Below are 16,392 nucleotides of genomic sequence, written 5' to 3'. Positions count from 1 at the left end.
TGTGAAGATTTCGGAAAATATAATTACCAACAAAAAATTTAACATTCTTTAGTTTGACAAAGCAATAAAATTGAAAGTAAATTTACTCTATAAATAGAGCGAAAATAAAAAAAAGTAAGTACGATATATGCGCCACCTATTACTTTACCTGAAAATATACTAATGCTTAGTTTTTAGACAGACAACTAGCGCATACATTTCGTGTATCCACATTTTTATGACATTAAAGTAAATTGAAAGCCAATTAGTATAATTGTCGGGTGCTAGAAAACATATGGGTAACACGACAGTGCAATTTTATTAAACTATACACAATAAACGTTAGCAACAGTCGATAATAATTAGTAAAACTAGCGCGACTAGAAAGCTATATAAATTAACGGCAACGAAACACGAAACGAAAACATCGAAGATGTACATTCCATACATTTTTTTGGTATATAACTTTCGTTAGGCGACTGCATTATTTTAACTTCGTCAATGAATGGGATAACGAATAAACACCAAAATGAAATTATGTATGGGAAACGATTTGTACATTTTTCGGTTGGACATTTTAATTAATAATTTTACTTATATCAATATCGACGTGCGATGCATAGGTAGTGTTCATTATCTTTAGCTTACCTTTCGTGAGACGGGAACTTTTTGCGTATATATCCAAGGAGTTTGTGTATATTTTTACTGTTCTGATAGAAATCGTACCAGGTTGTCTCCGAACTTTTCAATTTCGGTCACTAAATTGTGTTGAAACAAATTTCGATGAATTATAACAGGTAAGTCATATATATATCACATCCTTTAGCGACATGTATACATTCATGGCATACGGTGACCGCATTGTATAATCCTATAAACGCATCTAAAATACTTTTGCTCCACATAACCGTAGCCCCATATCGAGCCGTAGCGCAATATTTAAGCTCATTCAATGTGCTATTAATCATGCTGTTGACAACACTTTCGGCTTTTATGCAAATGAATACCCGCCTTCGGGTTAAGGGCGTACATTTATCCTCTAGTTTGCAACACCTAGAAATAATTCAATAATTCAATTCAAAGTTGGTTGAAATTGAAACTAGCTGAAATAGTTAAGTGGTGTATGTCAGCCTCCGTGTACAAAACGTATAGAGAAGTGAGTCAGACCCTGGTGTAGCTCTGTGTTAATATGGAACTATTTTTGATGAATACGACATATTATTTTTTTTTTTTGGATATTAGAAATTTATTTAAATAACACTGAGATAATGTTGGGAAAAAAATATAGTGAAATTGATAAATAATCATTCCAATAGAATTGTCTGAAAAAAGATTTGTAAACAATAATTAGATGAAGAGTTTTCTTGAGATCTGACAAACGAAAATATCAATCAGGAAGAAATATTGTTATTTGCTGATTGATGATTATTTTACATTTTACGCTGAATTGTGATAAAAACCCCTGTGAAAGTGAGTAAAAGTGATACCGTAATAGCACATTGATAATTGAAATTCAAACTTCAATACGAAATCATTTTAAAAGGCAAAACAAAAATAAAACAAGTAACTGTTCGCGCAACGTAGCTGAAAGATAAAGTGCATTATATCCAAAGAAGGAAACGATAACTGAAATATATGAAAAAGTAAAACACCGCAATTTGGGAAAAGGAACAACTCTTTCCACTGCGGAGTCTATTTCACTCAAGTACATCACTACATACTCTGACTCTGTTCCATTTCATAATTTAATTTTTTATCATCTTTAAGTCTACGAAATTCAATCTGCTAAATAGGGTTTTGTCACAAGGCCGCACTATCTCTCTCGAAAGTAGTAATATTAACATCCCCAGGGCTAGAGCTTACATTAGAAGTGAGTATTGTAAAGCTACAGAAGTCATACGCTTCAATAAATTTGACCAAACTTTAACTCTCGTGTGCCTTTGGACACAGTTTTGGTTTTCCGGGTATGTTTTATATTGACACATCTGTTTGGAAAGCACTAACTTCCCGATCAAACCGTGGGTCGAGCCAACTTTACAATGGCGCAAATGTTGACGTTTTGGGCACAAGGATAAAGTATGATTGCGCCAAAAGTCGCCTTCCTCACTACCTGACTTTTACTGAGAAAGTATTTTACCTTACGTTCAGGGAACGAGAGGTATTTATGTCTTTAATGCGGCGAGACAAAACAAATTGAATGCTTTTAGAATATACAGGTGGGCACTTATGCGGTCGGATTTAGTATTAATAAGGAAACAAAACCCTTCCTTACAGACTTTCATCAAATAATAACATTATATACCAAATGTAACCCCTTCTTTACTAAGGCCCAAACAAAGAATTCTGTGTTCACGTTGGACCCTATTTACACATTTCAGTGAACTTTAAGTTGTTGGTTTGCTGAGTAAAAGAAGCAGAAGAGATAACGTTGGTATCTAGTTTACAACAAAGAAAAGCAATATGCGTGTGATGTGAGTATTTCAATGTATCTATTAATTAGATATTATTGATTTTAACAAATCTAATATATCCCCATTATTTAGGCTGAAAGAATCTGGAAACTGCTTTAATTGAAAAAGCAAGCTGAAGGAATTTAAGTCAAACGATTCAAATATTTCACATTAACATAAATTATAACAAGATTTGGTTGCAGAATGTATAAAAGAACAACTATGCTAGCTTTGACTAAATAAGAATATTCACATCTGCCTGCTTTTTGAGTTTTGACCATAACGAAATATGTCCATTAACATTGTCGCCGTTGTAAGCGCAGAGAGTAGCGCTGCAGCAATTGTAATGAAGAAAATTATTAATGGCTTACTAACTTCCTGACTGAAAATGAATTCAATTAGGGACATTAGAATGAACTTCTTACCCTAATACATCTATCTCTGCATATATATATGTTTACTTTTCTAATTCGTCGGTTTTCCTAGCAGAAGCAATGTCAAAAATTGTGTTGTCAAAGCCAATATAGAAAGCCAAGTTGACCGGATAACCGTATTTATTTGAAGGCGACCTAAATTGCTGATAAAATTTTCGTTTGTGTCAAATGGGAAATTGTTTAAGAGCGTTTATGATAATTATATTTTATATTTACAAAGATATAAGGCGTTAATTTAATATTTTGAATTTGTTCCTAATAAGGAAATTTGCGAGTTTGTTTCTGGTCAGAACAATTAATGACTTTACGTTGTGTCTTTTTATACCCTACCCTACTTATGGTACAGGGTATATTAACTTAGTGTGGTCGTAAGTAATACGCAGAAACGCTTAAGATGGGCACGCCTTTGATTATACAGATCGATTCGGAATCATAATCTGAAAAACTTGTCTGTCTGTATATCCGTGTGCCCGTGTGATGTCTGTCCATGTAAATTTGTGTTCATGCTACAGATCGCAATTTTTGAAATATTTTGATGAAGTTTGGTACTGTAACATGTTTTATAGGGCCACATTCTGAAAAATCGTTATATAGAAAAAAATTTTAATTTTCAAAATTTGTCGGCAAAAGTAGTATACAAAACTGGAGTTCATAGGACAAAAAGGTATAATTTTCAATGTTTCACGATGAAAATTATATTACATTAGTATTGTAAGATAGAAGAATTGACTGCACCAAATTTGGACCATCCCGGCCTATATTTTGGATCCTACCATAACAAGAAATTTTATAAAAATTGATCCCTTAATCCATAATATTATAGCAAGTTCATGCAAAAATGAACTCTATAAAATTTAGATCATCTATCCCTAGTTTTGGATCCTGCCCTATGTGAGGATAAAACTAGTATTACATTAGCGTTTTGGACCCACTTCCCCATAAATACGCAAATGAAAAATATGTCTTTACATAGAACAACTTAAAATTTTTGTCTTTGTGTTCCAGAATAAAAATAAGAATTGTATTAAATAATACGGTGTAAGATATTTGATTGTCGGCCTTGTCCGACTAATGATGTTCTCACTTGTTGTTATAATCGGAATTGATATGAACATTCATGGGTGAGACGCTTTTCTCTGATTTTAATAAAGCTAATTTGTTAAGGTAACCTTTGCTCGTCTTGTTAAAGGACATTATTTCTCGAGTAGGCTTAAATAAACTTCATGGTCAACGATGATTAAGTTCATGATACCATTAACAACTTCGATGTGATCCAGCCTATCTAATTCGATTACATTGAAAAATTTCGCATTAGCAAGCAATACATGTATTCTATTCAATTTCAAACTCTATCCGTTTTTAGGTTGTTTGTTAAATGAAGTTTATTACATAAAATTTGTTTCGTTTTAAATGAACCTTGCACGTCTTATCCATTCAGTGACACGCAAAGCATATTCCTGCATTTGTACAAGTTATGACTTTTCGGGTGGTCAAATATTTTTTAACCGATGTGTTCTATTGCCTAAGCCGTCAGCATTCCACGTCAGCGAATCACAGGTGATTCGTTTTACCCTTTTCTTTGCCAGCATATAATATAGGTTCTCAAGTTGCAGACCTTTCCAAAAATTCGGTTATTATTTTTACTTTTCCTACCTAAACGCCAAGTCACCAAGGAGACCGATAGCTTTTATGACTTCCATTATGACGTTTTCCAACCGTAACTTTGAGATGCTCATTTAAAAATATGACAATATCAGCCATTTTTGCGGAGGGGCTTTCTAAAAACTATTTTTCTTTCTGTATGAAATTGGAGGCATACTGTTCCATAAATTAGGTGCATACTACTATCTTCTTTTTGTGGTATTCTGACTTGTCCACTAAACACAGCTCCTTCTCTAGGAATAAAGCCACATCATTATTGCTTAACGCCGCATATGTTGGCGGACGTGAAATAACTGTGTATTCCGCTTCACAGAGTACAATTTTTAGTGCTGTGGTGAAACAATACGATGCACTGGCAGCGTCAAAAACATTTTTGATCAATGGTACCAGTATTTCTCACTCCCTCTTTGTGCGGTTACCATCGGTTAAATATCCGTCTGATTACTTATTGTTTTGTGCTAACATGATGAAGTTCATGGATTTATATTCCTTTTCTAGTATATTCGCTCTAAAATTGGTACCGTTCTCGATAAGTTTCTTTAAACATATATGAAGGAGCTCGCCTCTAAGTTGCGCTGTACGAATCTTTCACATACATACATTAGTTAGTTTAATTCCGCCTAAGTGACTTAAGGCACTCTTGAGAAAGATTGTGTTTACGACAAGTTATTTACAATTCAAATTCTGCATTCTTCTCTGTGAACCTTCTTCTATATGCGTATTCACTGCAACAATCTTTCGTTCTATGCCGTGGCGCTTCTGCAAAGGGGTAAATCTAGTCGCAGCATATTACAATATCCAGTGCCCATTTATCTAGGTTGATTTGAAAATTTTTCACAATTTCTCTCCTGTTACGTATCTCCAGCGTAAAGCCTATCGAGACGTTCATAACTTCCACAAGTTCGCTGCCATTTCGCTTAGGTTTTCAGCATCCCTTTTCGTTTCTTTTTTTGACTAAAAAGCGGGTTAAGAAAGCAAGCTTTGTTTGCTTTGGGATACTACGATTATTACAAATGTTAGCGATGATTGAGAAGACGATACCTACAATCGATATGTGTAGGGTTGACAATATAGGCTGTACAAAAAATATTTCTTAATAAGCTTTTTTTTTGAAGCACTTATTGGAGTATTAAATTGAAGCTTAGGACGCTCAAGACTTTAATGCATACGAAATGTTTTCATAGAATATTAAATAAGTAGTAATAAAAATAAAGAGTGCCAAGTTGAAATTAAGATTTGGTAATAAAGTTGGCCTAATTGCCAATCACCAGACGCAAAATTGATCGACTAAGAGACGGCGTAAAATGAAATAATTTACTTTATGCAATGTGCTATTTGATGTCGCGACATTTACGCTAAAACAAAATAAACTATCATGACTAGCAATCTTAAATGCTATCGAAAATAAATAATGCAAATCAGTAAAATGTTTCTCTAAAATGTGAAAAAAGTGTTCAGCCAATAATTTTCTTAGATGCTCTTTTGAAAAAATGTAAAAATGAAGCTTACTAATTAAGATTATCATTTTGAGTAAGTTTCACTAAAGTACTTGTTCTAAATATCGATTATGTACGTCTATAGTAGGGTAGACCTAAAGTAAACGATATGAATATGGAGGTCAGTATTCCATTCTAAACCACGCAAAGAGGAAAAGAAATTGCTTCTGAATTGTTTCAGTTATATTAATGTAATAATCATCGCTAGAAAAGCAAACAACGGACGAATATTTAGCTAAGAGTTCTTCCGAAGGCTTTACAAATTCATTAACAAATAAAAAAAGAAGCGCAGACCAAGCCGACTGTCAACGTTCCTTTAAATTTTAAAACAAAGATATGTGTTTTAATTTTGTTGAAAAGACGCTATACCTTTTATTATATTATTAACAATTAATGCTGTTTTTTAATAAGGAAATAAAAATGCGATAAGTCTGCTATTTCTTGTAATTATCAGAAATGATTAAAAGGAACATATGAAAAATAATCCAATTATCCAAATGCTGTGATGTAATAAAAATCCCACTTAATGAATGAACACCAAAAGAGTCATATACTAACATGTATTAAGAAAATGAGGGCATCCTACACTCAAGGAATTCCGTTTGAATCGGTATTGACACCGACTTCAAAATATATAATTTGATTACTGTAAATGTTTGTTTTTTTAATAACTTTAAGTATTTAAATCACTATGTCGAGACGTCCACCATGTGTAATTTACAGTTAAGCCACTTAGCTTACGTTATTCTTCATACGTTCTTCTTCTTACATTATTCTTCATTTCGCTGACCTTAAGAGTAATAAGCAGGAACCCTCTAAAAAACGAAAAGCATTACCAATTTTACCATTTATAACTTTGTTACGACAAAGGGCCTGCATGCGAAGAATGAACAGAATAATGATCAATGATGTCCTATATTTATCTCATGAAGAATATACAGAAAACCTTAAAAAATTGGAAAAAAGTAGATTTTGATTACTTTGTGATGGATAATAGAGCCCTTCATAATATATTTAGAAAGCTTCAGCCTGTTACTTGCCTGCAAGAACTTCCAACGTCTGTGCCGTATGTGAAACCGATGTCTTAATTTCTGCTACCAGGAGAATATCAAGAACATACTTTCAGACGGCGAACGGATATGGCTTAATTGATTCAGGATCTGACACTAATTAATTTAACTTATCGTGCCACTGAAGCTTCCTTTTGGGTGGTGCACACCTGATGACAAAATGAAATAACCCTCATCCTTCGGTTGCAGGTGTAAAAAGATTTGCTCGCCTAATATGTCAAACATGCCAGTTTCGTTCACTGTTGGTTTTTATCATTTTTGAAGGATTCATTTCATACGTATATAGATATATACATAAGTGTGTCCATTATATTAGGTGTTTACATTGATTGTGGCCAGCGACTTCTACAGATCAAAATGGTAAGGTAATGCAAAGTACATAACCATTAAATTTGATGATTTGGACCTTCTTCTATATAATATAACAGTTTTCCATTTAGTGTTATTGAGTTATTCAGTCTATTTAGGCATTAATCAGGGAAAAGAGAAGAAAAATTGGCCAAAATTAACGTAAGCACGTATTGTAATATAATTTTCTTTCTTAAATAACTATACTTACTAATCTATTAAAACGCTAATTTTTTATGAAGAGAGCAAAATGGAAGACATTGTTTGAAGTTAAAAAGCAATGATTCACAACAGTGATTTGTGTAAGAAAGATTTAAAAAACAAAAAAGAAATTGAAAGATAAAACCAATTACTGAAAGAATATTAAAAATTTTCGAAGGGAGAGACAAAACTTAAACTGGAAGGTCAAAATAATTAAAGGAAAAATAAAATGACCAAAAGCAGACATCAACAAATAATTGAACCATCGAAACAGATAAGTGAAACAAATACTATAAAATTTTAAAAACATATTTGAAGAAATCACCCAAAAAATTTTACATACATATCGTACATCAAAAATTGCTTATTTAAAAATTTTTGATACAATCGTAAGAAATATTACTCTCGATATTTTTAAGAGTCGGACATTAATTAATTAATTAAATTGAAAGTAGAAATAGTAATAGCGTACAATCAGCATAGCCACGCTAGTAGTATGGGAAATTAATGAATTTACTTGCTGTTAGATTTTGACACCGGTAACAGGGAATGGAATTGCTTAGACATCTTATTTGCGTGTCACACTTTTCCAAATCACTTTCAATAAAGGCAAGGTTTGCCACGTTCTGGAAATTCAATGTTGTGTATACATCGATGACGCCTGCCTATTCATTTTTTTCAGCTATTCATTTTCGCAGTTTTTGTGATGAGTTGAGTGACCCCCTTTTTGATCTTCGATATTCCGTTCGTGTTATCTGAAAATTCTTACAGTCCTATTGCTTTTGATAATTGAACGCCCCGATTGTGATGAATGTTTGCAGTCATAATTAAATATGAAGATGTGGCTAAGCCCAGCATTATTTTTGAACTATATTAAGTTTTCCTGACGAACCGACTTGAGTCGCCTGTGAGAGTAATCATCTCGCCGACACAACTTGACTTTACTAAGATCAAATTTACAACGAAAAATCTTCTAGAATTTATTTGCAGCATGTTTCGGAATTTCTCTTAAGGAGTTAAACAGCTGCAGCCTTCACTGACTTTTTAAAGGCCTTTAATAGAGTGTTTCGTTCTCTTCCCTTAAATTGTATTGGGACGCCATCTAATATCATAGAATGGTTCACATCGTATATTTCCGAGCGTGCTCTTTTTAGAGCTCACGATATATAATATGTGTATATATGTATATTCGTATTTTTGTGTGTGTATGTATATATGTATATTTATGTATATTTCAATGACCTGCTTTCTTGCATAAAAAAATGTTATATTCCAACGTGCGCCGGCGATGACAGGATTTTTCAATCCTTTAACTTAGTGATGGTATGCTGCTCCAAATCAATCTCACTGAGCTGTCTGATTGATGTAACCATAATACTATGTTATTCAACTTGAATAAATAATAATAATTAACTCGCTAAAGGGCTGTCTTCCTCGCCGGCAATTTTTATATAAATTAAACAATATTACTAGATATATTTCAATTATTTGGCGTTCTCTTAAATCCAAAGTTATATTCTAGCCCAAAACACTTCTCGAATTTGCCGAATCTGTTATAAGGTCTTTTTTAGGATTTTGGCTTAGATTGCGATTCTCAAGGAATTTCTCTACAATTGTCGTAAGCGTTGTTAGGCGTACATCTCAGTCTGCATTTTTCAGAAGACAAACTTGATGGTAAGATGAAAATAAACTTGATGAGTTATATTCTTTAGTAATAAACTGGTGAAGTGGACTCTGCTGCGTTGCTTAATGAACTGAAGGTAAAGGCTTCATCTCGAACAAGGGATTCTCTTTTAATAAAGTTGTCTCATTGTTAAGGCTACAATGTATCGTTTACTCTTTCAGAGCGATGGGATTTGATTTTAAAGAATACTATCAATTTTACGACAGATTTTCTCCATTTATAAATAATATTATAAGCGCTTTTCTTAAATGATGGAAACTTTGGTTGCCCTATTCAATTTAGAATTTCAATCGATGTTAGCGTTTGCCAACCAGCCTTAATCAAATTATATTTTGACGTTGATAAATCTATCCACAATAAATGAGTCATAGCAATTTCTCAGTTACCACATATTGTTCTTGTGTTTCTTGCCTTCGTTCTTCGATTTTCCGCCTAATTTCTGTTGTAAATCGTAACAGCAAACTAATGTCAATTCGTAGCACTGGTAATACTTAAACATCTAAAAAATATCAAACGAATATAATTCTTTTCAGACTAAAGCAATTGATAAGTTACAAATATCTACAAATAACATTTAATATGCCTATAAGAGTATATACTTTTTTTATTTTTGTATTTATTTTCCTGTTCTTTTCTCTACAACATGAACTTATTTTCATTTAGTTGCAAAATTTCAATTTCATATTTTGCATTATAAAGTTTAGATTAGTAATGTCTTTTCCTCTTTGCTTGAGTTAACTCGCAGGTTTGTTTACGTATTCCGTTTTACTGGGTCCTCTTATGATATATTCGTGCAAAACAAAAAAAAAACAACAAAAAAAGGCATTAATTTCATAGTTCACAACTGTGCAATACTTAACTTTATTCAATCAACTTCAAATGTTTTAGGGGATGTCCTTCTCTAATAACTACATTAACTCACTTAAATCCTTAATAGATATATGTGACTCACGCGGTATTTGTAATAAGGCAGATGTAAACTCAAACAATGAAAAATATGCCAACTTTTATCCTATGTTTAGTTAGTTTGTATTTGCAGTGTAATGTCTCAGTTATTCCAATTGATTTTTTAGTCCTGAAAAAATCCTAACCTATACGGCTCCCACAAGTCGATTAGATTACAAGTGTCTACAAGTCCATCAGATTACACCGGATTTACGTAGTATACAACACGTGGGCTCAAAAATAAGGCACATCCTTTTAAAACCTGTCTGTAATGATTCGCGTAGCCAATCGGTTCACAATCAGCTCCTGGTTTCCGGTCAACTTAAGGCAACCACTTGTCTACGACATAATCAATTTGAAAGAGATAAGAAATTAGCCGAGGTGTGGAACCAAAAGGAACCCGACCAATGAATGTTCGACACAGATGTTAAAATAGCTATCACCCTTACAGTAACAAAGTTATTATTATTATCGCGACAGACGTTTGTAAAAGAGATATAACCAATTCCCTAAATATCTCCCGTAAATTGGAATTCAAATCACTGTGCTCTTCAAAAGTCATTTCTTGTGATATGTCACTCTCAGCATACGTCTCCAAAGTACTAATCTCAGAAAAAATTTATATTTTCGAAAGTAATGGTTGACCTTCAGTGTTTCAACATTTACAACGCAAGCCAAAGTTATTTTTCAAACCAAGAAACTTGCTTGCAAAGTCAAACAGGAAATATTTATCGTTACATATAGTCTATCATAAAAACGCCTTAAATTTCAGCTGAACTCTGTTAACAAAACAAGGAATTTCATCGTCGTTTAATATGACTAATCACACGGGGGATGTTCCCTATTCGTGTAGCACGGTGGCGGAGGCATATAAAAAGATGGCGGCCACAGCGTAGTGAGCATGATCAATCAGTGAATCTTACGCCAAATATGCACTCACTAAACGTACGACCGCAGCAGCTATGCTTGTAGAGAGAAAATTAAAATTTTTTGGATATCGAACCATAGTGCTATTGAGTAAGCTGACTAGATATGCAGTTTGCAAAAACGGACCTTAAAGATGTATGGGAAAATAAATTAAAGAGAAAATTGACGAAAAAAAGCTAACGTTGAGAAAATTAAATTCAGAACGTAAGGAAGAATTTGTGTGGGTCACACAGCCGCAACACATGAAGGGATCCGTAAGAAATCTACAATCCACAAATAGTTTCCACAATTCGAGGATTCATATTGGCTTCGACTAATACTATGAAAAACTTGATATGATCTACAGCACATAATATCAAAGAATTATTCCACTTTATTAAAACGACTAGAATCGTCATGTAGCCTTTTTTAGAAATAGAGCCAATAGCTGATAGTGCTCATTTGACTTTACTTCAAGAATTTATTTCTTTAGGACAAATATTTTTTTATTATTACTTTTATTATAATTTATTTAGACCAAAGAGGTAAATTCTGGGACTAAAACATTATTAATGGTTCATATAAAAAGTCTTTGCATTTTTTTCCGCGGTTCCGAGCTTCTTTTTTTAACCCGCTGTGTTCAAATGATTGCAAACTATTATGTAGTTTTTGCTTATCGCCTTCTCTATTCCTGACAGCTTACGTGTCGGTCTTGCTCGAAACTTCCGGAACGGAATCGAGCAAACCAATCCTGGCTTCTTCGTTCACTCACAGCGTTGTCACCGTACACTTCACAAATTTCTCAGCATGTTGTTGCATGTTTTACGTTTTTTGTAGTAAAAAAGAATCACATAGCGTATTTCTTCAGATACATCATCCATTTTCAAATCAATATAACTTTTTACACGACCAAGAAATTACAAAATTATGTTCACACAAAATGTAACTTGACATGTCACTTTTTAAACACATGTTCATTTGAGATAATCAATTCACTGTTGCCCGACATAGCACTAGCACCATTCCGCGCAAAAAACCGCAGGCTTTTTATATGACGTAATATTATTATTGTATAAATTTTCCAAGGAAATAAACTCCTCGACTAAAATAAGAAAAGTTGGGACTTAAGCAGGGTAACACAATATTACTAATAATTTATTTACAAAGTACAATATTTCGAAATTTTTACTTTATGTAATTTGTCAACGCCTTTTATTACCACGTGAGTTACGTTAAGCACTAACGACTGTTTAAAAAAAAAAAAAAGGATCTTTATGGTGGTTTATTTACCAAAATCATTCATTTATCAATTCATTGAATCTTTCAATCTGTTTTTACATTTTTATAAGTTCCAAAATAGGTTTAGATTATAACTGCCAAAAAATGTTTAGTAAGCTAAGTTGATAAAAATAATGATAAATATAATGATTGATCGGAAATGCTGACTGAAGGTCTGTTTAATTTCCATGACGATAAGGCTCATGACTCTTATAGGTTGATGACGATTAACAGCGAAGGTAACTCTTCCCTCCTTGGAATGAGGTGATAGCCAGAGAAGGTCTTCGAAAGCTCCGGTGTCCGAACTCTATTGTAATTTTGCGATCCGGTGTCGGAACTCTATTGTTATTTTGTTGTAAGACGATGATAGTTGTTGCCAAGACTCTAGGATGATCACTATTCCGAAGGATGTACATTGTTACGAAAACTCCTAATTTTATGATTTAAGTCTTTACGAAAACCGCCCGATTTTCCAAGAAAAAAAATTTAAAAAAAAGGAAAAGTATAAACACAATTATGAGGCTTTACCTGGCTCATGCAGCCGGCGACTCGCGAAAAGGTTGACAACAATTACAGTCAAGAAAGTTGACTCGTAATATCAAAGCGAATTAATATGTTGCAACTTTAAATCTTTGAAAACAACTTGTGAAAAGATTTCGAAAGAATTGTAAATTAAGCCTAGACTATCTTAACACTTAGCCGACCGCACGCCCCGAGGAGATCTGGACAGTTTCCATCGCCCATTTTTTTGTGGTATCACGGGCTGAAATTCGCTACCTGAAAGCAAAATCCTCCGAATATTATATGTATTGTATTATAAATTTTATCCTATGGTAACGATTTACATAACTCTTACACAAAATTCGAAATTAAGAATTTATTATACTTATTTTTTAATGGTTATTTAGAGGTACAGGTAATGGAGTCAGAAAATTAAGGACATGAAAGATAAGAGATAAATAAAGTAACTCAAATAAAGAACAAAAGAGCACAAAATAATTAGTACTATTTCCGCATATGTTTCTCTCGAAACATGTAAGCTTATGCAATAGCACATTGCAATATTCGCAAACATAGCGTGTATAGTCAGATTTTTTATTTACAGAGCATACTCTACTTTTCCGTTGAGTATATGTCTTGCTTCCATTTGCGACAATAGGTACTACTTTGTGTTTTTTCATGCCTTGGGATAAACGTCCTGGTGGGTCCTATTTCTCTGTTCTTCCTGTTGGTTGTACTATATTCGACGGTCTTGCATGTACTGGGTCAAAATTTGGATTTCCTCCTCTTTCCGTTGTATCAATGGTATTGCCACATTAAGCAAGAATTTCTTATATGCTTTTCTGCTATTTCCTATTTTCTTTTGGATAAGAAACGAATTAAAGAGAGCAGCATTCAAGAAATAAAGCATTGCCTTTTTTGTCCATTTGCTGCTTATTCTTATTATTATAGTACCACATGTACTGATCTGCACGGTCAACTCCTTTCATGTAATTATTATAGCCTACAACAGATTTTGGTTTGGTTAGTAACAGTAATATGCTTGTAAAAATGTTGTCACGGCTCTAGCTCCGCTGGCCGGTAGACGGTAGACGGTTCCCCCACGCGGGCACCCCCCTACATCGTATTCCTACTATAGCAGTGGCATGCTCGGCCTTAGCCCCTCATTGTGGCTCACAGGAAACTCGCGACACAAAAAAAAGGGAAGGTAAATACCTGACTAACATGCGTTGTCTCTTCCAAATGACGTCGTGCTCCCTTCTGTAATGCTGACGGCCTCTGTGGTGGTCACTGTTGATATGTTGCTGTTCGCTGTTGATGAGATATGGCGTATATCTGATGATGAAGAGGATGATGAAACTTGAGAACACATAATTACAAATTTTCAAACAGCATCAATAGCAAGCCACATGTAGGTAATTTTTATCTTGAGGCTATGTATACAAAAATCACCACTTCGATCAATCAAGTGAATCCAACAGTGTTCTTTTCCACCTTGCAATCCTCTTATAAGCTGGCAGTCTTCAAATCGGTGACAGCTTGATGATTTCTGCAAGTAGTGAAAAACTCACTCTTTTGACCACTTGGCTCTCTGAGAATACCCGCAACTGTAAAATTATTTGATTTTTTCTTTCAAATGCTGTTCGTGTTCAATCGAGGATTAGCCCACACTGCCAAACACCGCAGGAGGCAATTTCACCACAGCACATACTTTTAAGTCACTAACAGGGTCTTAGCCACTTGCTCTCTTTCTAGGATATTCGGAATAACAACACTCTTTGTTTTTTTTTTTTTTTTTTTTTTTTTTCTTAAAAAAGCTTTAACAAACACTTTATTTACTGATTTGGGGTTAGTTTCAATAGTTTTAACTTAATTCAGTTACAATCAAAGTTATAAGTTGTGCATAAGCAAAAGGAAACCACTTCGATCTGTTTCTTTCTCGATTAACCTTCAAAGGTGTACAAATTTTTAGAGTTTTTTCAAGCAATCTTTCACTCGTAATACTATCATTATTATATCTACATATATATATATACATATATATATATATATGCGAAAGATAAATAGTCGCTTTACTTCATAAAACAGTGCCTTTGTTGAAAGCAAGAAATTCTTTTTCAGTACTTTGTAAATGTTAATGTTATCGTTGTTTTTGCTTTTTGGCATTTCTTTTCTTACACTTTTTCTCGATATGCATGCGGATTATCTTTCGAATATTTCAGCTTTCCCTTATACACCGTTTCCAACATACGAGTACATATATATATGCACATACCAAAATTAACAGTTCTTTGACATTGATGAAATTTTTATATTTTGCTTAATATTGAGCAAGTTCTGTCCTTTTTTTTTGTAGCCTTTTCTTTATTGTATTTAAATATATAAGTCCCGGTATTTTATCTAATGCAATCTTCAAATATTTTTACAGACTTTAGCCTTATTTACTTTAATTTGATTTCCAGTTTTTTTTTTTTTTTTTACTTCACATTCTTTGTAAACAGGCTAAATTCACATTACTTGCTATCTCTGTGATTGCGTTCGCTGTACATTAACGCATAGACCGAATTACACAAAGCAATTAATGGCTTTTTCTTTCTTTTTCTAAAGCTTCTCCCTAATTACACATTGCCCACTTTTACTTTCGGTTGATTTACTAAACAGTCTTTTTACTTTGCAATTGGCTTATACTGATCCATCACAAAACTTGACATTTTTAGATCAAATCATAAATTTTGCTTCACTTTCTGCCTTCTCTTTTTTGGTTCTGTTTATGTTCAAATCAAACCGTATCACTTTAATGTCCATTCAAATCTTCTTTCATGGGGTTTTCTTTAATTTAATTTTCGAATAACTAAGTAATGCCTTTTTTCTAAAAAAAACAGACAATCAAAACAATTGAAAAAAAAACAAGCGCACTCGTTGGCTTCCGCAACTCTACTCTCCCAGAACCAAACTAAAACTAAAACTAAACCCTCGCATGATTTTTTCCTTTTTTTTCTTTTCTTTCTTCCTTTTTTTTTGCATTGCTATATAACCGCAAAATCACGCGATTTTGCATAACGGGATGCCGTTACTGCAATGTCTTTGGCGGACACGGACCGACCGACACCCTACCCTAAGTCTGTTCGCGGGCGTTACAATGTTTTAGTTTGGGGAAAAAGAAATCCATTATTTTTATATGAACTTCAGAACTTTATTTAACATGCTTTGGATTGTCCGATTTGAGTCAAATATGCACCGTTTTGTTTAATGATTTGTTGCCATTTTAAAGGTAACTTCGAAATGCCTCTCTCATAGAAGTCCTGTTCTCTATTTGCAAAAAACTCTAGTAGTCGATTTTCACAATCCTCCCTGGATTCCAATTTTTTATCATTAAAGAAATTTTGCAAGCCAAGAAAAAGATGATAATCGCTTGGTGCCAAGTCCGGACTGTATGGC

General features: G+C 33.5%; 1 protein-coding gene across 6 annotated transcripts in view; it reads left to right on the top strand.

The window, feature by feature from the left end:
• Positions 1-200: 200 nt before the first annotated feature.
• LOC119643708 overlaps positions 201-16,392 on the top strand; it is a 130,462-nt gene continuing 114,270 nt past the window's right edge. For 3 of the 6 annotated variants that reach the window (XR_005248383.1, XR_005248384.1, XM_038043137.1), the window contains exon 1: positions 204-776. Coding sequence is in view for 4 of the 6 variants with exons in the window: in XM_038043137.1 (XP_037899065.1) it covers positions 763-776 (14 nt within the window). In the remaining 2 variants the exon portion in view is untranslated. Of the gene's footprint in view, positions 777-2,357; positions 2,451-16,392 lie in introns of all 6 variants that reach the window. The other 3 variants (XM_038043133.1, XM_038043136.1, XM_038043134.1) reach the window with 2 other exon arrangements.

Source organism: Glossina fuscipes, unplaced genomic scaffold, assembly GCF_014805625.2.
Source record: "Glossina fuscipes isolate IAEA_lab_2018 unplaced genomic scaffold, Yale_Gfus_2 61541, whole genome shotgun sequence".
In the NCBI taxonomy this organism is placed as follows: Eukaryota; Metazoa; Arthropoda; class Insecta; order Diptera; family Glossinidae; genus Glossina; species Glossina fuscipes.
The sequence above is the reverse complement of the archived record's forward strand: the minus strand, read 5'-3'. Positions and strand labels throughout refer to the sequence as shown.